Source organism: Phacochoerus africanus, chromosome 8, assembly GCF_016906955.1.
Source record: "Phacochoerus africanus isolate WHEZ1 chromosome 8, ROS_Pafr_v1, whole genome shotgun sequence".
Classification (NCBI taxonomy): Eukaryota; Metazoa; Chordata; class Mammalia; order Artiodactyla; family Suidae; genus Phacochoerus; species Phacochoerus africanus.
Window position 1 is genome coordinate 31664247 of NC_062551.1, and position 27685 is coordinate 31691931.

The window sequence follows — 27685 nt, forward strand, 5'->3', positions numbered from 1 at the left end:
CTAAGACAAATTTATTCACACCTAGAAATGCTAATTTTTGTTATAAGATGAAGGGAAAAGATTTGAAACAAAATCTATGCAAGCAAAAAATTAAGTAAAATGCAACTAAAATGTCATCTTGTTCTTTCTCTGCTGTATCTATGATATTACTTTAAAGTGCTAACAAAAGCTGAATAGCTATCTCTACAAAATTGGGGAAAAATCAGTATTAATTTTAATAAACTAGTGCATACAATAATATTAAGATAATATTCAGATATTAAGATATTAAGATAATTTTAAAAATAGTTGTCTTCCAATTTCAGTATTTCTTCTGAGAAATTCAAGTGATTTCATATATTTTTATACTAGCAGTGAGGTCATTTAACAGAGCAAAACAGAACTAGGAAATTAACATGACCTATGTGGGGTAATTTAATTTGTGACAGAACGAACTCAATGAGAAATTTGCTATTCTTACTCTAAGGCCATTTCTTACTCTCTTACGTATTTTGTGGCTTGCTCATCACAATGAAAAACTATAAAAATAGCAAAGCTTATAAACTTAGTAAAGTGTGCCACAAGTGTTTTATCATTTACTTTGAGAGTTGAAAGAGACATATACCACTCTAAACATAAACAGAAAAAAATTGGAGGAAACAGACGTTGAGCCACATTCAGTTCAGAAATAAACTCTGGAAAAACCTGACTCTTATCATTCATCAACCAGTAAAGCAAGATGATAAGTGCAGGGGTACCAGTAGTCTATAAGCTACCTCTGTTTAGAACATTTTGTTTATATCTATCAGAAAATTATGAAACATGCTCATTTTGATAGTACAAGACACTTCACGGCCAAATGATGAAAAATTACATGATAAACAAATCTATGATGCCTGTGATGAGAATAGGGTCCCCTTTCAACAGTTTCGCAACCTTTGCACTACAGATAGTTCCATTGGTGCTGTGGGGATTGTGCTATAGGAGGCTTAGCAGCATTCCTGGCCTCTACCCACTAGGTGCCAAGAGCATCCACCCCCTGCTTACGACCTCCCCGTTCCAGGATTATGACTACCAAAAAAGTCCCCAGCCATTGCCAGATGTCCCCTGGAGGACAAGGTTGCCCTCTCTTGAGAGCCACTGCCTTAGATAGTGCCACTGCTGAGACACAGATATGTGAAGTAACTTGCTTATTTCATTCAACAACTGAGGCAAAAATGTGGAATTGGAAATCAGATTTTATAAAATTGTAGTCCATGTCTTTTCTCACAGATCTGCTAGCTTTAACCCATTTCTAGATCTGTTCTAAAACACTGCATAATGAAATAGTGTTCCAGATATCTCTTAAACAATGACTCAATATGAAAAATTAATTTAAAAATATCAAATACCTTTCTGGCATTTCTTCTGTTAATTAGCTGAACACGTTCTTCTCCAGTGAGACTATTAACATCTAATTTATTGGGGTTTCTGCAACGATGCCTTTTTTGTTTGGGTCTCCCCTCATGGAGCTGCACTCTCTAAAATATATAAAGAAACAGCTTTAAAAGCTTTAACTTTGGAAACAATACAAATAAGCTGATCCAAGTAATTTAGTCCTACGAAATTGAAGCTATATGTTACATATAAGATAAATACATAAATAAATTACGTACAGTGGACTCATTTGAACAATACGGGTCTGAACTGTGCAAGTCCACTTAGATGTAGATTTTTTTTCAATACATACATACTATAGCAATACATAATCTGTAGCTGGTTGAATCTGAGGGTGTGGAACTAAGGAAACAGGTCCAATTGTAAAGTTCTACTCGAATTTTCAGCTGTGGGGGTGGTATATGCCAGTACCCCTAACCCTTGCATTGTTTAAGGGTCAACGGTTTATTATATATTGAGGATTTCTATTATATCATATATATCATATATCTTCAATATATGACATATATAATATTGAAGACTCTACCCATTAGTTATACTTTCAAAATATTTAAAATATGGGAATTCCTGTTGTGGGGCAGCGGAATTGAATCCGACAGGAACCATGAGGTTGTGGGTTTGATCCCTGGCCTTGCTCAGTGGATTAAGGATCCGGTGTTGTCATGAGCTGTGGTGTAGGCTGGCAGCTGTAGCTCCAATTAGACCCCTAGCCTGGGAACTTCCAATATGTCGTGAGTGTGGCCCTAAAAAAGTAAAAAAAAACTTTAAGTATAAATTTTTTTTATATTTTATTTTTTGGCTGTGCCCACAGCATGTGGAATTCTTGGGCCAGGGATTGAACCAGCTCCACAGCAGCGAACTGAGCTGCTGCAATGACATCTGATCCTTAACCTGCTATTAATAATAGTAATAATGTTGTAGTTTCCACTGTGGTGCAGCAGGTTAAGGATCCAGCATTATCTCTGCGGTGGCTCAGGTAGTTGCTGAGGCATGGGTTGATCCTTGGCCTGGTGCAGTGGGTTAAGGATCTGGCATTTCTGCAGCTGTGGTGTAGGTTGCAGCTGTAGCTCAGATGATCCCTGGCTCAGGAACTTCCACATGCCGTGCACATGGCCAACCCCCCACCCCCACCCCAATTATTACCAATAATGCTGGAGCAGCTTCATCAGCTTTTCTCCTGATGAATTTCACCGGAAATATCAGATTTTCTCGGTGCTCTGACAAGTTATATTTATACTGGTGACTTTCATTTCTCTTCATATCACCAACAGACTTTTTTATCTCTCTCATATAATACTCAAAGATCTTATTCTTACTTTACAAATGGGAATCAAGGCCCAGATAGGTTATCTTACTCAAGATAGCTAGCATGTAGCTAGCAACTGGCAATATGTGACAATAAAAACTCTTTCCATTAAACCATGCTGCTCACCTCTGTTAAAAACTGTTAACAAAGTAGGGCTTGATGTTTGTAGTCATTTCTAGCCAAGGAAAAATTCCAAGAGACTAAAAACTTACTCTTTTATCATCCACCAGTCCTATGTCAGCTCTATTGTCTAGCTTTCCCCAAATACTTTACTCTGCCTAGGTGGAGTAATTATTCTTTTATTGTGGCATTCTATACTCACCACTGATAGAGTATATACATTATGTTATAATCACTTTATTGTGGAGATACTACAGTAGAGTGTGAGATTCAAAAAACCATCAATGTAAAGTGCCCTTGGGAAATCCTAATCATCATCTTGTATTCTTTATTCCAACAAATGCTGTTTATAAAAATGTTTTAAAATCTTAATAATAAAGTTATATAGAAGATTTCATAAAAGGTTTATTTGCAGTGAAAATGATGAATGGCTGTAAATTTAAAAAATTAATAAAGATCTGGGAATTCCTGTCAGTGGCTCAGAGGTAATGAACCCAACTAGCATCCATGATGATGTGGGTTTGATCCCTGGTCTTGCTCGGTGGGTTAAGAATCCAGCGTTGCTGTGAGCTGTGGCATAGACTGGCAGCTGCAGTTCTGGTTCAATCCCTAGCCTGGGAACTTCCACATGCCACGGGTGTGGCCCTTAAAAGACAAAAAAAAAAAAAAAGAAAAAAAGAAACTAATAAAGAATCCTTTGCAGAGGCAAGAGAAAGGTATAAAATCTTCAGAGATAAGTCCTTGAAGCTTATATTGTTCATTGTTTTATCCTAAATCCCCTAAAATTGTAACTAACAGAGTAGGTGCTAAATAAAAATTTATTGACTGAATAAATGGTTTGGTTTTTTTTTTTCCTAACATGTTAAGCAGTTATAAGGTTAAAGTAACAATCTTATTATTTTTAGAATTGTAATATTTATTGGGAGTTCCCATCGTGGCTCAGTGGGTTAAGGATATGGCGTTGCCATGAAACGTGGTGTAGGTCACAGGTGCAGCTCGGATCCCAAGTTGCTGTAGCTGTGGTGTAGGCCAGCAGCTGTAGCTCTGATTCAGCCCCTAGCCTGGGAACCTCCATATGCCATGGGTGCGGCACTAAAAAGCAAAAAGCAAAAAAGAATTGTAATACTCATTCTATGATTGCTCATCTTACTGAAAACCCCTCCCCTCATCATTATAAGAGATTTTTTTTTTTGGCTTTTTAGGGCAGCAGGTGCATCATATGGAAGTTCCCAGGCTAGGGGCAGAATCAGAGCTGTAGCTGCTGGCCTACACTATAGCCACAGCAACTCTGGATCTGAGCCAGATCTTCAACCTATACTGCAGTTCATGGAAATGATGGATCCTTAACCCATTGAGCAAGGCCAGGGATGGAACCTGTACCTTCATGGATCTTAGTCAGGTTCGTAACCCGCTCAGCCACAGTGGGAATTCCAATCTGGCTTTTTTTTTTTTTTTTTTTTAAATGGCAATAATAAGCAAAGCATATTGAGAATTTTTGACATCTTTTGAAAAAACTAGGGATATGAAAGGCATTCAAAAGCCCAAAATGAGCCACTCTATTTTAGACTACCAGGTTATCTCTTGGTGACAACTATAGCAATGTAAAATACTAAATATATAGAACATATATGACTGTGTGTGTGTGTGTGTATAAAATAGTCATTTTCTTGGGACTGGAGCTTTTGTGGTTCTTTTGCATGAAAAAAGGTAATTATCTTTTTTCTATTATATAACAACCACTTTATCTTTATACAGCACTTTTTAGTATTTGAAAGATTTTCTTTCTTTTTCTTTTTTTGGCTGGACCTGCAGCATGTGGAAGGTTCCATGCCAGAGACTGAACCCATACCATAGCAGTAACCTGAGCCACAGCAGTGACAACACTGGATCCTTAACCCACTGAGCTACCAGTGAACTGATTTTAATTTTTTAATCACTGACTCAATAAATATTTTTAAGGAGCAAGATACCATTTTCTGAACCAGGAATTATGTTCTAAGTCCTGGGGATACAAAGTGAATAGGACATAGTCCTTAAGAAGCTCATGGGGTAATGGAGAATTTCACTGGTTATCCAATTAATCTTCGTAACAGAGGCAATCAGAACAGGCCTGCTAACGTCACTGTACTGAGGACATGCCATTACTCTTTTACCTTATAAAATGTACAGAAATATTAAGGGAGATGGGCACAAAATTTGGCACATCAGCATCTGAGAGTAAAGTATTACAAAATGAAATGACAGATTTCTATGGGTAAGAAAGCCATATGCCCAGTAAACAGAAAGTACTTCAGAGGATAAGGAAAATGCAAATATAACTGTTCTCATCTTTGACTAATACAAACCATGCATCTGGAGAGAAACAGAAGCTATATTTTTATAACGAATAAAATCATAAGAGTGATCGTTTGGACACTGGATTTAAGGCTTATTAGCTGTGTGGCCTTGCACTATTTAAAGTTCCAGTTCTTTCTTAACAATGCCATTCTGATAAAAATTGGGGGGTGCTAGATGAGATAATGCATGCTAAGTGCTAAGTACAAAGCCAGGCACATGGCTAAGTCTCAATAAATGTGCATTATGATTGTTTTTTATTAATTTAAAATAAACTCCTTGAGAGAAGGGATTGGAAGTTTTATACCTTTATCTTCACGGGGTCTATCATAGTACCCTATATGTGAGAAGTGATTTTTATTACTTTTAACACTTTTTGAATGCAGATGGGAAAATGGACAATGACATTGCATTGTATCATGGGAAAGATGGTCATTATTTGGTTTCTGCTAATTTTCCTAAATCTTGGGCAGAACACATATTTAACGTAATGAGAGAATATACGCTTCATCATTATAGGTGTGACAAATCATAGAAATAAATCACCAAGATTTGTAAGGTATCACCTACAGGAATAAAAGCTCCTAAATCTTCCACATAACCTGGGTGCTCCTTAAGCCATTTTTCCAAATCCTTTCTCTTCGGTGCATCATCGCCTGCAAGTCTTGTCCCATCCTTAAGATTAATAACTGGAACTGGACTTTCTGTATCAGGAATTCCTTGAGATTGTGTATAGGACAGTGCTGGATTTATCCCTGTAGAAATCTGTGAGGTGGTTAAGCCTAAAGCAACCTGTAGAAAAACACCAAATGAAAAAATTTTATTTCCATGCTTTACCTTCTTGATTTTGGTCCAATGAAGCAATTCTTTTTGAACAGGGAAAAGAAAAAACTGTTTAAAATTCTGCTAAATCTTTCAAATTGAAAATTTTCATGCGTCTTGGCCCCTGTTGGATTCTACTGAGATAGAATCTAAAACTCCTAATTTCCTAGTTATCTTTATTATTCCACAAAACAGCAATATGTAACATTAGGCAAGATTGAATTTTAGACATGGTTTTTAAGCATTCCTTTACTTACATGATTAGGTGGTTTATTTCTGTTAAAAAAGAGGATGTCAACACCTTCCACATTCTTCCTCCGTCCTCGCCTTTTTTTGACTACAGGCTGGTTGTCTAATATAACTCCATTGGCACCAAGGGTTGACTGAATAGGAGTACCTAACAAGTTAAAAACACAAAAGAGTGATGAAAATCTAGTTCTTAAAGTAAAAGTAATCACTTTTCTAAACATATAGATGTTCTTACTTTAGATATCCTAAATCAAGCAATTCTTGAAGTAAAAATATCATCCCATTTCCATTTAAAACCTAGGAGATGGAGTTCCTGTTGTGGCTCAGTGGTTAACGAATCTGACTAGGAATCATGAAGTTGCGGGTTCGATCTCTGGCCTTGCTCAGTGGGTTAAGGATCCAGCGTTGCCCTGAGCTATAGTGTAGGTTGCAGATGAGGCTCGGATCCTGCATTGCTTGGCTCTGGCGTAGGCCAGTGGCTACAGCTCCAATTCGACCCCTAGCCTGGGAACCTCCATATGCCGTGGTAGTGGCCCTAGAAAATGCAAAAAGACAAAAAACAAAAACAAACAAACAAACAAACAAAAAACCCTAGGAGAATTGTAATCTAGGCCTCTTTCAACTTTTGACTTGTCTCCTCAGTCTCCCCCCTCCCCCCAATATTCACACATCTTTTCTTCCTTCCACTTTTAGAGGAAGAACCATGCCTTTCTTATGTACAAGACAAACTCCCTTCACCCCCTTTGAACCCATTAACTCCTGATTTTTCTAAAAGTTTGTTTTATCATTTATCCTTGCTTCTTTTGTGCCAAAATATCTTATTCTACATTAGATTCTTATCAACACGATCCAACTCAAACAAAAAATAAACTTCAGTTTTTTTCATAACCTTTGACCTTTCTCACTCATTTCAGTAGGTACTCAATAATAAAAAATGTCTTTAAGTTCCATGCATTTTTTTCCACTAAACATATATTTATCAAACAACTATGTACAAAGAATCACTGTGATAGTTTGGATAAGTAAGACAGTTCCTGTCCTGAAAGAGTACATAATCTACAACCCTCTCAGAAAATATTATTAAGAGTGAGATGTTTGCTTAAAAAATGCTTCACAATTTGCAGTGAGAAATTATTTTCAATCATTCAAGGAGAAAACTGCATATCCCTAAAGACATTTCCCTTCGGCTGGCTGTGGAACCTAGTAAAAATCATTCTTCTCACGTTTCAGTTTCAAAAAGTACCTTAATTCATAGGGAAAGGAATGAATAATTAAAAATCATCCTGGCATTTGAAAGCACTTAGGAATGTGATGTAACATTATAAGAAAAAACAAAAGCTTATTATTTCATTATAATCAGGTTAATTATGAAACTATTTGAAAATACTTTCACAATATTATATAGCACAACTTTCCTAAAGAACTTCTCGTGGCTTCCTATTCCAGTATGGATGAAATGACTTACATCAACCCTCAATCCTGAATGACCGCCAACCCCAATCCCTGTCCCAATTCAATTTTTTTTTTGGGGGGGAGGGTCTTTTTAGGGCCACACTTGACACATATGCAAGTTTTCAGGCTACGGGTCAAACTGGAGCTGTAGCCATTGGCCTATGCCACGGCAATGCCAGATCCAAACCATGTCTGCGGCCTACACCGCAGCTGACGGCAATGCCAGATCCTTAACCCACTGAGCAAGGCCAGGATTCGAATGTGTGTCCTCATGGATGCTAGTCAGGTTTGTTTCTGCTGAGCCACAACGGGAACTCCCAAGTTCACTTTTTGATGCTGCCCATTATTTAGATTCACCTTTCCTAAGCAGGCTCTGATCTTATACAAATCTCTCTCCAGTAAGAATTCACACAGTACCTGGGTTAGTCTTATCCCAAAGCCACACTATTTTTCTGACATCAACTCTCTGGTTCATGCTTCCCCTTGACTTTCTCTCGATGCCATTTTCCAGAAAGACCACTACCTAATATGACTCTTACAAATTCTGTTCAACTCTGCCTCTTCCACCAGACTCTGCCCAGTTTCTAGACAAAAGTGACTTTGCTTTCCTCCAATACTTATTAACTATAATGCTCTGTGGAGCAAAACATATTATTTTGCTTTTAACGTAGCATCTAATATTTAACACACAGATCTAGTCTACCAAGCAGCCGAAAGGCAGAAACCATCTTGTTTCTTTTCCTTTCCCTTGACTGCTGTTACAGTGCTACATAAAAAAGAAAAGTACTTAACTAGAAAGGACATTTTCCTTATTAATAAGAAATGTTCTTTTTTTTTTTTTAAATGAAAGTGTTTGATGACTCTTAAAGGTTAGATGAATATCTTCAGGCGATCCCAGGAGGCCCTCATGAAATCGCTTCCATACAAAGAAGGGACACTCAAGAGTGCTGAGAATCACTAATCATCCCTTCCATCCCTTGCCCTAATCAACCATGGCCATGCGGCTCTAGCTCTTCTGCTCACTGTTTTTCCTCCGTCCATCTCCCATCACGGGGGTTACAGGGAAAAGGTGGAATCCTTGGAAGGCCCATTAGCCTCCAAGAGCTATCAGAGTGTCACTGAATTTAAACTCATTGCACGTAGTCATCAAGAAAGCTGACCTCTGTGGACCTACTGACAATGTGACAATTGTGGAAGACCATCGTCGATGCTTCCTCATGTTTAATCCACTCCACACAGAAACCAAGGGAGACTTTAAGCTGACAGATGAGTACAAATCTGATCTGGCCAGCTTCTTATAATGACTTATCATCACCCTTAAGACCCAATTCCAGATCCCTCTAGTGACTACAAAGCCAAGACTCTGGAAGAGTTTCCCAGCTCAAACTGAGGCCATCAACGTACCCCTCAGGTTTAGGCTTTTCTTCAGTCCACGGAACTCTCCAAGGACCTTTCTCCCTCAGCCTTTTGCAAGTGCCTTGGCTTCTACCAGGAACAGTTTTTCTCCCTCTCTTCACCAATCTAACTCGCCAGTGCTGGCTACCGGGGTTCTTAAAACACAGTATGATCAGACTTTGTAGATCATTATCAGCCTGATGGAAGGAAACCCATATCTCAATGATTTTACTATTTTAATATACTTTTCTATTATCATGCATGAAATTGAGTATCCTTTCAAAGTATTTGTACTCCCACTCCTCTGAACTGCATATTCACAGCTTTTGCAAATTGTTTTTCCTGTTTTTATTGATTCATTATATTGATATGAGGGACTTTTTGCGCTTTAAGTAACTAAAAGTTGCTAAAAAGTTAAAAGTAAAAAAAGTTTAACAAACTAAAAAAAGTTAAAACTAAAAGTTAAAACTAAAGTACTTTGTTTACCTCAAGTAACTAAACTTTTGTTTTAGAAATAGTGTTCCCAGAATACTCCTTGTTTTTGACTTTTTGTGCTTTTTCCACTGCCAATTTCAAATACAGTTTCTATAGTTTTGGATTTTAAAAAATTAAGAAAAAAATAGTTTCTGGATTCTGTACCATTCAAAAAAGGTTCCACGTCTATGAAATTTTAATAAATAAAAGTTTTCCATGTTTAATTGCAAAAAGAAAGTACTTAATATAATTATCTATGTAAAAACATTTGTATATACACCAAAGTATACATTTTTGAACAAGTCCTATTTGGCCATTTACAAATATACCCTATTTGGCCAATTACATACTACAATGGCCTTTTTCTTTCTTTTGGGCTGCACCCACGGATATGGAAATTCCCTGGCCATGGATCAAATCCAAGCCACAGCTGAGTCCCACACCACAGCTGCAGCAACATCTGATCCTTAACCCAATGCACCGGACTGGGATTGAACCCATTCTGTTGCAGAGACAACATCAGATCCTCAACCCACTGTCCTATAGCAGGAACTTCTTTCTTTCCTTAAAAAAATGAAACAAAAAAGCCCCCAGCTACCTTGACCTATTTCTGAGAGTAATTTTTATAAATATTACTGATTTATTTTAAGCTACAATCTAAACTGGAAAATTTAACCTGTTCTAATCTATAAAGTCTACGTTGTCTTTATCGTAGATGTAATTATAACAATATTAAAAATAGCTTCTTTCTATTGAATGCCTACTAGGTGCGCTACATTGAACTAAGTTTTTAAAATACTGTCTTCGATTATCAAAAACAGAGCAAACAAAACACAGAGGTATTAAGCCCATTTTATAAATGTGATCAGAAACATTAGGTCACTGGGCCAATGTCACAACAGCTGGTAAATGGCAGAATTCAACCCCCGGCTGTTAGGCTCCACCGTCTTTTGTTTACTATTCCAGGTGGTTTCTGGAATATGTTTCCTCCTTTCCTCCTTCCTTCTTTTTTCTTTATTTTGCTTTTTACGTCTGGAATAGGTTTCCCTCCTTCCTTCCTTCTTTCTTTTGCTTTTTAGGGCTGTACCCGCAGCATATGGAAGTTCCCAGGTTAGGGATTGAATTGGAGCTATAGTGGCTGGCCTACCCCATGGCCATAGCAATGCTAGATCTGAGCCAAGTCTGCAATCTACACCACAGCTCACGGCAATGCCGGATCCCTGACCCAATGAGTAAGGTCAGGGATCAAACCGGCATTCTCACAGATACTAGTTGGATTTTGTTTCTACTGTGCCACAACAGGAACTTCTGGAAAACGTTCTTTGGTTTTGTCCTCTTTTTGTGATTTATACTATTTTACTGTCCTTTACCAATTAATTTACATTAGATCATGTCTCTTGAAGCTTTTAGATAAAATGAATGGGGTACCAACAAAAACATAAGGGCTTAGGCTTTGGAATATGAAGAATTATAACAGCATCTAATTCTAAAACCTAATTTTAACATCTGTTTAGCATCCAATTACATGCCAAGTTCCGTACCAGCCACTTTACATACATTATTTTATTCATCTAACAATGCTACTTCTCCTCCATTCCTCACTTCACAAACATGAAAAGTAAGGCTTAAGAGTGGTAACACATTTCCTACAAGTCACATAGGAAGACAGACCTAGATTTCACATCTACAATTAAGATGGATGAGATGTAGTGCTTAGGTAGTATCTAGTTTTAATGTTTGAGGCTTTTTATTATTTTGCACAGCTGCGAATTAGTGTTGCTGATACTATTAAAACATTATTATTTACCAAAGAATTACTTATAAGCAAAAGCTGCACAATCTTCAGCTGCAATAGCAATAAAATGTGCAGATGATAGAAGTATCAATCCCATTTTATAGTGGAGTTATCAAAGTATAAGCAGCAGTATTATTAAACCTCAGTGTGGTTGGGGAAAAAAGCCCACAGCTTGTCTTCCCCATCTGTTCCCATTTTCTCATGAAAAGAAAAAAAAAAGTCTCCTTTACAACAACACTGCCACTGTAAAGCACACCAGCATAATCTGGGGGATTTATACTTTAGTAAGAGAAGCATGGCTCATTCATACACATCTGAAAGTTCAATAACTGGAGAATTGCACTGAATGGTTAATGAATCCATAAGAAACCAAAATAAGGCTGATGACTCTAATTTATAATTTAATTATAATTTATAATGAAAAAAGTGGTAATAGCAGCAAATGGAAACAGCAATCAATCTAACACCTATAATAAAGCAGTTCTCAGATTTCAGGAATTCTAAACACTGTGTACATACGCAGGAGTTTTGAAATGTTTCCAAGTACTGTATGGCAATGAGACTTAGGAAAATACTGAAATAGAGCCCTTAGCTTTATGTGTATTAAACACTTTGAGAGGGACACAGACAAATTAAAATACAACTAGATCAGCATAAACAAAACAAAACAACTTCTTTTGAGAGATGTCTCTATCAAGTGCCTATAGAGAACACAACACACGGCACCAATTTGGTATTTCATAAATAATTGTTGATTCAAATTGTCAAAGGGGAGATATGATGATTATCTTCAAAATGTTAAAATCATCAGGCAGACACAGGAATAAGTTAATTCTGTGATGCCTTTAAAGACACAACTTCAATCACTAAGAAGAACCAATTGCAGGCAAAATTTGCTTCCAAATAAGAAGGAACTTTGTGATAATTAGACCTTCCCAATAATAGGAGAGATGTTTAAAGCAGTAACAGGAGTTCCTGCAGTGGTTCGGTGGTAACAACCCAACTAGTATCCCATGAGGATGCGGGTTTGATCTCTGGCCTTGCTCAATGGGTTAAGGATCCCGCACTGCTGTGAGCTGTGGTGTAGGTCGTAGACTTGGCTCCAATCTTGTGTTGCTGTGGCTGTGGCATAGGCCGGCAGCTGCAGCTTCAATTTGACCCCTAGCCTGGGGAACCTCCATATGCCAGAGACGAAGCCCTTAAAAAAAAAAAAAAAAAAAAAAAAAGCAGTAGCAATTGTGTTTTGCAAATGTTCTATAAATAAGTAAGTAAAAGAGGATTTGGAAATGACAGACTATTTCATGCTGAGGCAATGATTACTAGCATATTCACCTGATACTGGCATGGATTTTGGAAAGCTGGCGAGGCTGGTCTCTGACGAACCTTGAAGCTCCCGGAGCCGGGTGAGGTACTGCTGCTGCCCTAGGGTGCCGTCTTCGCTGTCCAGCGGCCTTCTTTGAGCAAGCCCTTGCTTCTGAAATGTCAACTTCAACCCTCCTTCCTGTTAAACACACACCATTATTAAGGAAGAAATGATTAACAACTTCATTGCAGTATATTGAGAATTTTTTTACTCAGAATAAGTGAGGTTAAAAATCCTGAAACATTAATAATCAAGTTCTCTTGTTCATAAATCAACTGGAAAAAAACCATTTAATCAATTTCTATAATGAATCTTAACATTTCTCTCTTAAATGAAAAGTGTACTCTCTCTCTATATATATAATCCTCTACACCTCTGAGCAAAGCAAAGCTTTCACATGATTAGTGTACATCATAACCTTTTCAGCTTTTGACATATGTCTCTGTGTATATTATTCATATGACATTTTACAGGATAGTACCCATTTTTTAGACACCAAGTAATCAATTTAGCTTCAAAAAATCATACTGAAAAATGAAATGTTACTGGCATCTAGGCATGCTAAATGTTTAAAACAGAAAGTGCACTGACATACCATTTGAATACTATATAAAAGAACCAAACAATATGAAATTGTCAGGCTGTTTAAGAAAGCATCTTGATCAGCAGAAGGACTACTGTCAGAAGTATAGGTAGAGAAGCATTATTTAATGGTGATCCCTTTAGTAGAACATTCAAGTTTAATGACCTGGATATCAAAAAGAAAACCATCCAAACACCAGAAAACAAGGATGTGAAGGAAGTAAGAGTCAGAGCAGGCAGCCATGTGCAGGAAAAGCATGCTGCACACCGCAATCGCAATCAGGTCCTAGGGCAATAAAAATAAACATACGTCTTTGATTTTCACTGTAAACTCCTTTTCTCGTACATGCTTCTTCACCTTTGACATCTGTGTTGACTGATCGTGTTCTTCTTTAACCCCGGCACCTGGAGGGGTGGGCACGCTGGGCTCGCTGTACTCTGTGGCTGTGCCAGAGCTGTCCAGCAGCTTTGTGGTATAGAAAGAAGCCACTGTGTTGGCATCGTAACTTCTTCTAGCTGAAGGCCACTTCCCTTTCAGTACTGTTTGACAAATACTGTCCAACCGGTTGATCATCACACGATCCTGGAAAAGCATGAACATCAAAGAGTAAGTTTAACACCTGAGTCAGAACATTGGGGATCACAGCCTTGATGGATTTTAACTCCGGTACCACATATGTGTATTCCGTATGCATATGCATCCTCACATACTTATTACAATTCTGTGCAAACTCCCATTTCACCAATATATATACCAAAAATATTATATTTTTCTGTTTTGTTTTTGTAATTACAAGGATTAATATAGGTTCTTTGTAAAAAATTCAAACAACTCAGAAGTATACAAAGAGTAGAGAGAGAGTTCTCTTTGCCATTTCCCAACCTCACTTCCAGAGATAAGTACTTTTTTACTAATCTGGTCACGTCCTGGAAGAACTGTCTTAAGCCAATCTGAACTTCTACCACTAAATGTACATGTACTTAAACTTTTTTTCTAGGTCACAATTGGCTCAGTAAATTTCTTCAAGGTGACTCATTTAACACTTTACCCCCCCACACCAGCAGCATATGGAAGTTTCCAGGCCAGGGATAGAATCCAAGCCTCTGTGCAACCTATGCCAAAGCTGTGGCAATGTCGGATCCTTAACCCACTGTGCTGGGCCGGGAATCGAAGCCACAGCTCTGCAGCAGAGACTTGAGATGTTGCAGAGACATCACTGGATCCTTAATCCACTGTGCAACAGTGGGAACTCCTAGTAGACCCACTTAAAAACACTGATTTCATAAAGAAGCTCTTGAATATTAACTTGTATGTTTACATAAGCATTCATTATCTTCTAAATAGTCCAAAGTTATGCTGAGAAACAAATGCATTTAAGTAGACCTAATTTACTTGGTGGTACTATTAGATACTTTCACTGATAACATCAACATGTCATCCTAAGAGTTCCCATCATGGCTCAGCGGTAACGGACTTGACTAGTATCTGATGACGCAGGTTTGATCTCTGGCCTCGCTCAGTGGGTTAAGGATCTGGCGTTACTGTGGCTGTGACATAGGGTGGCAGCTGCAGCTCCAATATGACCGCTAGCCTGGGAGCTTCATACACAGAGGGTGTAGCCGTACCCCCTCCAAAAAAAAAAGAAAAGTCATCCTATATTTAACAGCGAACTTTTTTCTCCCACATGATAAGAATATATAATCATTAAAGAAATACAAAACACTCCAAAAATGACCTATTCCAGTAAGAAATCATTCATTTACCTTTGGCCAATATGAAGCTGCCAGCATGTAGCCACCTTGCAGGATGTAGGCAGACTCAGGAGTCCCATTGTTCATCTGGAAACTATCCTGGGTCTCATCCTGGGTAGTGCTCAGTGATGCAACGCTTTCCTCATCATAAGCTTTCATGTGAGAGGTGCCTTCTGCTAAGAACAATTATAACCAGATACAGCTTTTAAAAAGATTGCCTAACACAATTTTACATATGCTTTTCAAATTTTTTTTCCAACTCTTATATAATCATTCAAATATATTTGAAAATGAAAACTTTAAAGTAAAAAAAAAAAATCCACCTAAAATAGTCATTATTTTTAAAATTAAAAGCAAAATAAGTGGCATTAAGGAGTTTAAAGGAAAAAGGTTAACAAAACAGTTAACAAAACATCCCTTTTTACATGAAAACTTGACTCTGGACCAGGAGGACACAGACACCTGATGGGGATGCTATAATTCCCGAAGGAGGGGACTCCCATAATCGGGCATGTCCCCTGTGGTAACCCTGAAAGTGATGCCTATGGAGTTGTTACAAGAGAGGCTAGCTCCTGTGGTTATCAGAATGGCTCCTATGTCTACTTGATGTTGATTCGCTTCCTTGCACTTGAACTGTCAGACTGCCATAAGAACACCTGCAGAACAACAAGCTGAAGTTCCTATCTCAGATTGTTGAGTAGGAACAAGAAGGGCCTGTGATGCTCTTACAAGTCTAAGGGGTAGCGGTTACAGAATATTATCTTTATTTGTTCACAGATCACCTTGTTTCAGGAAAAATATAATACTAAATTTAAGGCAATCACAAAATTGTGCAAAATCTTCTAATCCTGTTTGACTAACCCATTTTGCAATGTGACTACTGAATGCAGAGTGTGAGCCAGTAATCTAGTTGCCTTTTCAATGAACATTCTCTAAGAAAATCTGTAGACATAAAATCTAAACTAACAATTTTAAACATGCTTAAGTGATCTGAATCAATTCTTTTAATTTTCACTTGAAATTCTGTCTTAATATAAAAGCACTTGGTGCATATACCTCGCTTTTGGACTTCCTCCTCTTCACTGTCGCTTTCTTCTGATGAAGACGAAGAGGAGGACGAGGAAGAGGAGGATGAGGATGAGGATGAAGATGACGCTGAAGAACAAGAGGAGGAGGACGAAGAACTGGAGCCTGATCTCGAGTGGGAACAAGAGGAGGAGGAAGACGAGGAAGAAGATGATCTGGAAGAACAGGATGACCTCTCAGAATCAGAGTCAGAATCAGAACTAGACTCTGATCCTCTTTTGTGGACTCTCCGCTTCTTAGAAGCTGGGTTTGGAGTTAGAGGCTCTGTTCTGGCTGCAACCATGCGTCTGTCTGTTTCACCTTTTCCACCAGATTTCTGGTCTCCAGTAGCCTGCGGTAAAACACCATTCTTTGGACTTACAGGCTCAGACTTTATTAGTGTCCTGGTTTCCTCAGAAGACATAGATTCTTCTTCAGAAGACTGAGGCTCCTCTTTCAGGTTTTCACTTTTAACTTTCACATCCTCTAGAATAATACCTTTAGGATCTAGGAGCCTAGGCAAAGAGGTAAGAGGAGAAGCAGAAAGTGCTACTTGATATTGCTGTAAAAGTGGGGTAGAAGTCCTTGAATGAGCCATCTTACTTTGACTGTAGTTCCTTTGAGCTGCCATAAATGAGAGTTCAGGATCACGGAGAATGTGATAGTCTGTTCGGCTCACCCCATGTTTAGCAGCTCCAATGAGCAAGTCCCTATCATGAGGGCCACATTCCCACCAGACTGGTAAGTCTGGATTTGGATGACAAAGCTTCAAGCGTTCAAACAACTGCGGATGTCGGAGGGCCTGTTCCCTTACTTTCCTTAGAAGCTCAATGCGGTACAGAGTCCTAGAAGCACGCTCTTCTGTGATTGGCTGGATAAAAATACTTGGATCCACCAATTCTACAGTGAAATAAGAACAGACATAATTCCCTCAAAAATATTTCATTATAGATTTAAAATAAAACAAAGCAAATTCTAAAATGTACCTCTACTCAGTATCATTACATAGTTACAGAATTTTTTTCCTTTTTTTTCTTTTCAGAGCCACATCTGCGGCATAAGGAAGTTCCCAGGCTAGGGGTCTAATTGGAGCTGCAGCTGCCGACCTAAGGCACAGCCACAGAAACACAAGATCTGAGCTGCATCTGTAACCTACACCACAGCTTGTGGCAATGCCGGATCCTTAACCCACTAAGTGAGGCCAGGGATCAAACCTGCTTCCTCATGGATACTAGTTGGGTTTGTTATAGCTGAGCCACAACAGGAACTCCCAGAATTTCTTTTTAACATTTTTAAATGAGGAGAAATAAGTTTTAGAAATAAGTACTAAAAATCATGTAACATTAAATATACAATGTTGGATCTACAGAAGGTTAAGTAAAAGATTAAATTCTGTAAGTACAGTAATATAACTACGAAGTTGCTTTTAAGAAATTCCCTTATGAGCTATGTCATACTATTCTATGTTTTAATCAAAGAGAAAAACAATCAAACTCACTTATAAGTACAAACTAAAACTATTAAATAACACCCCATAAGCCAACCTAAGTCCACATATCCTTAACTCAGGGCATTGTAGTGAATTCACAGGGACATCAAAGGCTTTCTTAAAATTTGAGAAAAACCTAGGAGCAACTGTCACACACTCTAAGAGGCAGTTCAGTTCCAACATTAGACCATACTCTATTCCTTTAGAGGAAGTCGTATCTTTGTGAGCAGTTGGAAAGTACTCAAAAAAAGACAGAGACTTGTTGACATAATATAGAGACCACTGAAGGAGTTCCTAATGGCTAAATCTGGAATAATTTGAACATCAAAATGAATACTGGTAATACTGGATAATAACCTACAGGAAAAAAAAATACCCATAAAAACAAATACTAAGATGAATAAATAATTAAGTAGACTAGGGAGAAGGAACAGCTCTTTCTTGCAGGAGAATTCCAGGGTAAAAATTGTGGCAGACAAGATCTACTGATGGTTACTGAAATCACTGGGTAAAAGTCAGAGAAGAAACAGGATTTGGGTAGTCTCAAAGTATCTTCTCAAGATATCTGTTAACTACAGGGGAAAAGATAACAATTTTACATTGGAGAAATGCAGCATAAACTACCGAAACCAAACAATCACCGAACAATCAAAGGGCACATCATCAGTAATACGGCATACTGACATCATGAACCCCGCGATACTATGTTTCTGAGAAGGACACATCATTTCTGAAGTACTCTTGCCAAAAGGCATAACCTCAATCTAATCATGTGAAAACACAAGATAAATTCAAATTAAGGAGTTAATGGCAAAACTGACCAAAGGCATTGAAGTCATTAAAGATACCTCCCCCCACTCCCTGGAGGAACTGTTACAGACTGCAGAAGGCTAAAAAGAAATTATAATCAAATACAATGTGGGGGGCCTGGAACAACAAAGGACATCAATGGGAAACCTGGTAAGATTTGAATAGCTATTCAGTTTAGTTAGTGGTGTTGTACTAATGGTAATTTCCTGAGCTGACAATTATACTATAATTAGTCATATAAGATTTTAACATTTGGGGAGGAGGAGTGAGGGATGGATTGAAACTCCCTGTACGGGCTTCAAAAATAATGAAATTCAGCCCAGAACAGTTCCTTAGCTGAGCATTAGCAGCTCTGATTAGTTGTTTCTGCTTTGTTTTGTTTGGGTGTTCCCCCCACCCCCATCACACCACTAAAACACTTTAAAATGTCTTTTGAGTGGAAGCCTCATTCCTTGCAAAAATATTTGTAAAAATAGGCCCTCTAGGGAGTTCTCTGGTGGCCTGGTGGTTAAAGATCTGATGTTGTCACTGTTGTGGCTCAGATCTGATCCCTGGCCAGAGAATTTCCACATGCTGGGGGCATGGCCAAAAAAACAATAAATAACTAAAGAAGCCCTGTAGCACAGTTCCTATAAGATGGACTAAAAACATAAGTTAGTTCTGCTTACCGAAAGCTATCCTTTATCTTCCACCTCCCACAATCATAAGTCTAATTCTATTTTTCTTTTTCTTTTTTGTTTTTTAGGGTTGCACCTGCAGCCTATGGAAATTCCCAGGCTAGGGATCCAATTGGAGCTACAGCTGCCAGTCTATGCCACAGCCACGCTGGATCCAAGCCGCGTCTGCAACCTACACCACAGCTCACTGCAACGCTGGATCCTTAACCCATTGAGCAAGGCCAGGGATCGAACCCACAACCTCATGGTCCCTAGTCGGATTCGTTTACATTGCGCCATGACAGGAACTCCATAAGTCTAATTCTAAATAAAACCATACTACTTTCTCAAAATTCAATGTGAACCTTTCTTCTCTTAAGATCTTATTTCAACAGTAGAATTAAAGAATAGGGTATCTTTAAGCAGAGTTTATTTACAATTCAGAAAAATGGTGATATACTGAATAAGTATTGAAATAAGAGAGTTAGACATTTCTGAATTTCACTAATTTTGCTTCTTTGACTGAAACAAGGAAAACAAAGAAATTTTATACATACCTTCTTTGGAAGGAAGACGACAAACCCTCCGACACATAGACATGAATGCATACAAATATTTCTCCAAACTATCATCAGTTTTCTTATGTAGCCTAGCCATAGCTCTAAATTTTGTCCAATCAAATTGGCCTCTGTCAGGATCAAATACCACTCCAAATGTAGATACAACTCTATAAAAGTCAGCTTCTTCTCTTCTCGTCCATCTATTTTGAATCAGATTAAAGAAAAAGCCACATTTGTCACAGAAATAAATATTTATTAATGCTGAATATAATGACTGTAAAATTTTAAAACTTTTCAAGTACTTAACACTTTAAAGGATTAAATCCAGTATTATTCCTTTGTAAATACATTTTAAAATGCTAGCTGACTGATCTATCCAACCATGCTTTTTTCCCTTCAGACAATAATAGTTTTTTCCCCATATTTATTGTACGAAAAGGTCTGCATGGGATACAAAACAATATAACACATGACACTACCTTCAGGAAAAATATAATGCATTTCAAATATATTTATAGTGTATGATAGTATTTTATACTTATCTGTGTTAAACCAAAAATTTTAGGAAAGCACAGAAGCGAGAAGGATGAGTTCAAACTTGAGTGACAAGAAAGGCATCACAGAGTAAGTGGTATTTAAAATGGAACAAGGTTAAGATAAGGGAGGGAACTAGAAACACAGCAGAGAATATGCAAAGTAGGAAGTAACCTACATTTTAGGAGGATGACTGACTATTCCAGATTGAAAAGGAGGTGGTTCATAATGGGGGCAGATTATAAAACGCTCTAAACGTCTGGCTACACATAGTCTCTATTCAGGAGTTCCCGCTGTGGCTCAGTGGTAATGAACCCAACTAGGATCCATGAAGATGGGGGTTTGATCCCCAGCCTCGCTCAGTGGGTTAAGGATCTGGGATTGCCTTGAGCTGTGATGTAGGTCGCAGATGTGGCTCGGATCCCACGTTGCTGTGGCTGTGGTGTAGGCCAGCAGCTACAGCTCTGATTTGACCCCTAGCCTGGGAACTTCCATATGTCATGGCTATGGCCCCTAAAAGCATTAAAAAAAAAAAAAGTCTCTATTCAGTTGAAAGCTTCTGTTGATACTTTAAGAGGGTAATCTCCTCACACACCATAGCTAAAACACTATTTTTAGAATCTTTCCCCTGGTTAAAATATAAGCCTATGAAAAAGAACTTTGAAAAACATTAACAGGCCATTTTTATTAAAACATTAAGAAGATTAATGATGATGCAAAAATAGGGAAACTGATCAAGTGATATGAACTTTGTACCAGGGTGATAAAGGTAGAAATGGAAAAAAAAGGATAAATTCCAAGATTACATAGGACCGGGAAAAAAAAAAAAAAAAGACACCTACTTCCAAAGAATTTACAGCTTAGGTAAGATATGGAAAAGAAAAGATGAATGTCAGTATCCTATCTTTTATTATTTTGAAAATGAGTAGTTTTATTTAGATAAGTGCAGAGAACAGAAAGAATATTGAGCTACTCCGGTTGAGAAAAAAATCTAATTGAGGGGATAGGACAGGTGTTGAACTCCAGAGGAGTGGTAGGGCTAAGTGTGGACTAAAGAGCAGAAAGAAGGGTGAGAGGAACAACTTAAGTAAGGCACCGAGTCAAGACCAAGTGGGACATTCAGGCTGAGGGAACAGTAGTGAGTAAAACTAGAAACACGTGCTGAAGCCTAAACTAAAGAGACTCGAATTGAAGCTCAAGAAGTTAGACTCTATACCCTTCTACGAAATGAGGAGGCATTGCCTATCATGATCAGACTAGTATTTTAGGAAGATTATCCAGATCTGCCAGACTGAGAGAAAATGTACGTGGTAGATAAAAGATGGCCACAAATTCTTTGCCATCTTCTTTGAAAGATTCCCTGTGATTTTTTTTTTTTTTTTTTAAACAGTAGGTGGCAGAAGTGACACTTTGTAACTGCTGAGGCTGGGCCTTAAGAAACCTGCAGCTTCTACCTTTGCCACTTGGAATGCTCCCAAGATCCCAGCAGGCAGTCAGCAACAACTGCCAGCCATGTGAGTGAGGCCACTCTGAACCTTCCAGCCATCCCTGCACTGCAGCCAAGACCATGGGAAGCAAAAGAACCTAGTCAACCCAAGGAATTGTGACAAACCATAAACTGATGTTTTATGTTATTGTTTTGGGGTGGGTTGTTATGCAACACTACTGAAACAGTATATTTAGTAATATTTGAAGATTTCATCTAGGATAGCTAAAATCTTCAGTGTCAGGCTAACTGACAATGAATTGCTGCAAATGAAATAAAAGCACAATTTATCTTTTAGAAAATAGCCAAAGACCTAGGTTCGACAGGAAGCCAGGAGTTCCCATTGTGGTGCAGTGGAAACGAACCTGACTAGTATACATGAGAATGTGGGTTCGATCCCTGCTCTTGCTCAGTGGGTCAGGGATCTGGCATTGCCGTGAGCTGTGGTGTAGGTCACAGACATGACTTGGATCCTGAGTTGCTGTGGCTGTGGGGCAGGCTGGCTGCTGTAGCTTTGATTTGATTCCTAGCCTGGGAACGTCCATATGCTGCAGGTGCAGCCCTAAAAAGCAAAAAATAAAAATAAAGTTAGAAGAGAAAATAAATCTAAACAAAACAAAAACAGGGAAGCTAGGTTATTGCTAAACATTCTTCTTATTTTGGGGGAAGTTCCCAGGTCTAGGGATTGAACCCTCACCAGAGCAGCAGCCCAAGCTGCTGCAGTGACAATAGCGGATTCTTACCCCTATGTGCCACAAGAGAGCCCCTAAACTTTATTTTTTCCATGTATTTTATCCTTTCTAAGAAGTTAAGTTTCTAAGAAGCTTCTGGGATCAGAGAAGTTGGCCGGTCTTCCTAACAAGGTCTCTTGCAGGAAGTTCCACTACTATTTGTTCACCTTTAACATCACTAGTTTTAAGGGTTCGTCCTCTGTAGAAAGTACAGACGAACGGCCCTTCCACATACCTCCTTATATCTCATTAATGTCATAACGTAAAATAAAATAGAATGGAATCTCTTTCATATAATTTGGATGTATGTTTCACTAATAATTTAATTCCTGAGTTTGTAGCTTCATTTTCCCCCAGACTTTGCTGTTTATAAACGTGCCAAAAGAATGGTTAAATATAAAAATAACTAGTAACTATGAAATGCAATAATCTGTATTAGTTTAACCATATTTACGCGAGTATATATTAATGTATAAGCATTTTGCTTTGACCGATTCTGTATGTTTTTCACAGAGGAAGATAATCATACTATAACAGACCTCAGAATGAACACTATTTAGATACTATATATTAAAAATTTAGTGCTATTGTCTTACCTCTGCTGTCTTTCTATTTTGGCTGCCATTTTAGGATTAAGAGTGGCTTCTTCATAAAGAGGCTGCATTACACTGGCAGGCACTGAGAAAGCAGGTTGTATCTGCTGGATTTGTCTATTTTTGTTAGTACGCTGATACGCAGTGATGAGACGTCTCAAACGTGTGGTTAAAGCTGACTGAGTAGGCCAATAAATTTTATCACCCTCCATCAGTTGACCATCTACATTTAAAGAAACTCATGTCAATGGAAAAAACCAACCAAACTAAAATCAAAACCAAAAAACTGAAGATACTGTCACGAAGCTCACAAAAATCAGCAAAATCTCTCTACTTAAATTTTTTTCTTTCAATCTGATTATGTGAAAACCAAAAACAAATCTTTTATCATAAAAAAGTTTTAACTATAGCTCTAAAAACATTATATCACACTTTAAGAACAAGCTCAAAGTAGGTCACAGTGGAATGAAGAACCACAACGCAGTATATTTAAAAAGAACTTCACTTGCACAGAAAACACGACTCTTGCATTTCCAGGTCTAATACATCTTACTGGCAGGCAAATACTCAGTGCCTTGAATAACGTAAATTCTTCTAATTGAAGCCTTCTGTATTAAATTTATCCCAATTAAATTAGAATGAAGAAAAGTCATTAGGGAGGAACATATACTTAAAAAAAATTCAGTATGACAATGCTGTAACTTTTAAGTTTTCATTCACCTAATAAAGTGCAAGATCTATTTGCAGGGTGTAATATTAATAATCACATATACCAAAATCAAGTGGTAATCAATGCTAAGAAAAGCTACTCCTTTATTCCTAGTTGAACTACAGGAAGGTGAGTCACGCTAGGTGTCAGCTGTGAATGAATATTCTCTAGGAAGAGTATGTTTCTATCCTGATATCAGATGGAAGCAGAAGTAAGATCCTATACAAAAAAGCGTCATTAGAAACCAAGGGATAAAAGAATGGTTTCCAATGTGCATATGAACAAATAAAAGGTCAAAAGGAGTATTAAATTAATACTAATGGTGTGTTTAATGGTGAAATCTCATATACTGTTGTAATAATCAAGCCACAAAATCATCAAAGCTTGTTCTATAAAAAATCAGTGAGTCATTGAATAAATTTTTACAACTAAGAATATTTTTATATTTCCAATAAACTAGTATCTTCTATAATGATTGCAAATGTCTTCAATAAATTTCACGTTCATTTGAAACATTATAGAAATATATTTATTGATCTCATTCTATCCTGCAAATGTAATTTACAATAATACTAAATAAAGAAATAAATGCTATTTACCTCCATCTGCTATAACAAGATCTCCTGGTGAGGAAACATCATCCTTTTAAAAGAAGAAAGAAATCTGTCACAGGATAATTGGGTCAAGAATCGATCTTCTTTACAATAAAGAACTTTCTTTTCCAAAAGGATTCTAAAAATTTATTTAAACTAAAACAAAACAAAACCAAAAACAGTGTTCACCCATTTCTCCCACTTCCCCAACTCCTGCCTCTGGCAACCACAGTCTGTTCTCTTATCTGTCCACTTAGTTAAAAGATTTTTTTGTTTGTTTTTTAGATTCCACATACGTGAGAGAGAGAAAGAGGGCGATATCACAAAGCATTTCCTTTTCTCTGTCTTATTTCACTAAGCATAATGTTCTCACAAGGCCTATCCATGTTGTTGCAAATGCTAAGATTTCATTCTTTTTAAAGGCTGAATGACATTCCATTGTATGGGATACACACACACACACACACACACACACGAATATATGTGTGTGTGAGTGTATCACAATCTCTTTAACCATTTACCCATCAATGGACACTTAAGTTGTTTCCACATCTTGGCTATTGTAAATAATGCTTCAAACAACATGTGAGGGGGGTGCATATATCTTTTCACTCAATCTTAGCCAAAAGGCTGAGAAGCGATGCATATATCTTTTCGAATTATCATTTTCTTTGGATAAATACCCATAAATGTGAATATTGGATCATATGGCAGTTCTCTAATTTTTTGAGGAACCTCCATACTATTTTCCATAGGGGCTGCACCAATTTACATGCTCATCAACAATGCACAAGGGTTTACTTTTCTCCACATCCTAACCAATACATGTTAATTCTAGTCTTTTTGATAATAGCCATTGGAACAGATGTGAGGTGATATTTCACTGCATTTTGATTGACATTTCCCTGATGACTAATAATGTAGAAAATCTTTTCATGTACCTGTTGGCCATCTACATGTCTTCTCTTAAAAAGTGTCTCTATTCTCATCTTCTGCCCATATTTTAATCAGATATTTTTTTTTGCTATTGAGCTGTATGAATTCTTTATGCATTTTGGTATTAGTTCCTTATCAGATACATGATCTGCAAATATTTTTTCCTGTTCAGTAGGTTGTCTTTTTATTCTGTTGATGGTTTCCTTCGGCATGCAGAAGCTTTTCAGTGTGATGAAGTCCCACCTGTTTATTTTCGCTTTTGCTGCTTTTGCTTTTGGCGTCAGATTCTAAAAAATCATTGCCAACACATGTCAAGGAGCTTACCACCTATATTTTTTCTAGGAGTTCTGTGGTTTCAGGCCTTATGTTCAAGTCTTTAAACCATTTGAGTTGATTTTTGTGTATGCTATAAGATAGAGGTCTGGTTTCATTCTTTTGCATGTGGCTGTTCAATTTTCCCAACACCATTTATTAAAGAGACTCCTTCCTCACGGTATCTTCTTGGCTCCTTTGTAGTACATGACCAAATGTGTGTGGGTTTAATTCCAGGCTCTCTATTCTGTTCCCTTGATCTAGGTATCTGTTCTTATACCAATACCATACTATAGGTATTACTGTTTTAATTACTGTAGATGTGCAATATAGTTTGAAATAGGGAGTGTAAGGCCTCCATCTTTGTTCTCTTTTAAGATTACTTTGGTCTTTTATGGTTCCATACACATTTTAGGATTTGGAGGTTTTATTTCTGTGCAAAGTTCCATTGGAATTTTGAGAGACTGCACTGAATCTGTAGAATGCTATCGGTAGTATGATCATTTTAACAATATTAATTTTTCTAATCCATGTGCATGGAATATTTTCCCATTTGCGGCTTTTTTCATTAATGTCTTATAGTTTTTAATATACAGGGTTTCACTTCTTTGGTTACATTTATTTCTAGGTATTTTATTCTTTTTTAATGTAATTGTAAGTGAAACTATTTTCTTAATAGCTCTTAAATGTATAATTATTAATTTGGTAAAAATAAAAATTTTAACTTTTTGTTATCAATTCTTACCCTTTCACCCTTGTTTACTGCCACTGACATTTCAGACCAGTCATTATTTACTAAAATTATTTCCTTTTCTATGATTAGTTTTAGGTCACTTTTTCACCATCCTTCCCCTAACCGTAAATACGCCTCAGGTTTTATTTACAACTTATTTTTTGTTTGTTTACATACACAAACTCAGGTTATTTACTTCGTTCTCATATTTAGTTATTAGACAACCTGCAAACCTTTTCTTTTTCTACCTTGAACAGTTTGCTTGCACTATATGTCTAGTTTTTATCAGTCAACAGAGCACCTTCAATTAGGTATCCCAACATTACTGTAAATGACATAGTCATAACTTTGGTGATTTTATTATAATGACTACTAGTTTCTACTGTTTTAGAAAAGCCCAGAGTTAGAATTATCATTACTCTTTTGTAGGTTTATCTTTTTTCACAGACTGTTTTCAAAAATCTTCTCTTAGTTTGGTGTATCTGTACATGCACCAGGCTATTTCCTGGAGTAGATTAAGCTCCCTTTATCCTGCCAAGATTTACTTTACTTCTTAAATCTGAGGATTCATGTATTTCATCAAGTCCAGAAACATTCAACTTCTAAAATAGGGCTCCTCCTGGAATTCCTGCTGTGGTGCAGGAGAAACGAATCCGACTGGCATCCATAAGGATGCGGGCTCAATCCCTGGCCTTGCTCAGTGGGTCGGCGATTTGGCGTTGCTGTGAGCTGTGGTATAGGTCACAGATAGACCTCAGATCTTTTGTGGCTGTGGTGTATGCTGGAAGCTGTAGCTCTGATTTGACCCCTGGCCTGGGAATTTCCATATGCTGCAAGTGTGGCACACAATAAAAGGGGGGGGGGTGTCCTCCTTCCTTAGGCTCTCTAGTCTTTCCTTCTGGAACGCCTATTAGATATATGCCAGACATTATCATGCTATACTCTTTGTAGTAAAAAAAAAATTTTTTTGTAAATGTATTCTGTTATATTGGATTTTGAGTTGTTGCCTCTCAGTTCTTTTTTTTTTTTTTTTGTCTTTTTGGTTTTTTAGGGCTGCACCCACAGCATATGGAAGTTCCCAAGCTAGGGGTCCAACCAGAGCTGTAACTGCCAGCCACAGCCACAGCCACAGCAACTCGGGATCCGAGCCGTGCGTGTGACCTATACCACAGCTCAGGGCAATGCAAGATCCTTAACCCACTGAGCGAGGCCAAGGATCAAACCTGAGTCCTCATGGATACTAGTTGGGTTTGCTAACTGCTGAACCACAATGGGAACTCCAATGCCTCTCAGTTCTAACTTTATGGCCTCTCATACCTTTTGCCAACTCTAAGAAAACAGCAGATCTAGACTCTTATTTTCCTTAGCCAGTGTGATGTTAAGCTTTGTGAGCAGTGGAAGCCAGAGAAGGGGTTTTA

General features: G+C 37.7%; 1 protein-coding gene across 11 annotated transcripts in view; it reads right to left on the reverse strand.

Moving 5' to 3' along the window:
• The window catches only part of CHD9 (chromodomain helicase DNA binding protein 9), a 244279-nt gene that overhangs the window by 6393 nt on the left and 210201 nt on the right, over positions 1 to 27685 (reverse strand). For 6 of the 11 annotated variants that reach the window (XM_047793117.1, XM_047793116.1, XM_047793122.1 and 3 more), the window contains 10 exons: positions 24293 to 24335; positions 22988 to 23207; positions 19638 to 19840; positions 16117 to 17025; positions 15073 to 15236; positions 13619 to 13891; positions 12696 to 12864; positions 6256 to 6395; positions 5747 to 5968; positions 1371 to 1499 (listed from right to left, as the gene is read on the reverse strand). In XM_047793117.1, the coding sequence (XP_047649073.1) occupies positions 1371 to 1499; positions 5747 to 5968; positions 6256 to 6395; positions 12696 to 12864; positions 13619 to 13891; positions 15073 to 15236; positions 16117 to 17025; positions 19638 to 19840; positions 22988 to 23207; positions 24293 to 24335 (2472 nt within the window). The remainder of the gene's footprint in view (positions 1 to 1370; positions 1500 to 5746; positions 5969 to 6255; positions 6396 to 12695; positions 12865 to 13618; positions 13892 to 15072; positions 15237 to 16116; positions 17026 to 19637; positions 19841 to 22987; positions 23208 to 24292; positions 24336 to 27685) is intronic. The other 5 variants (XM_047793120.1, XM_047793121.1, XM_047793119.1 and 2 more) reach the window with 3 other exon arrangements.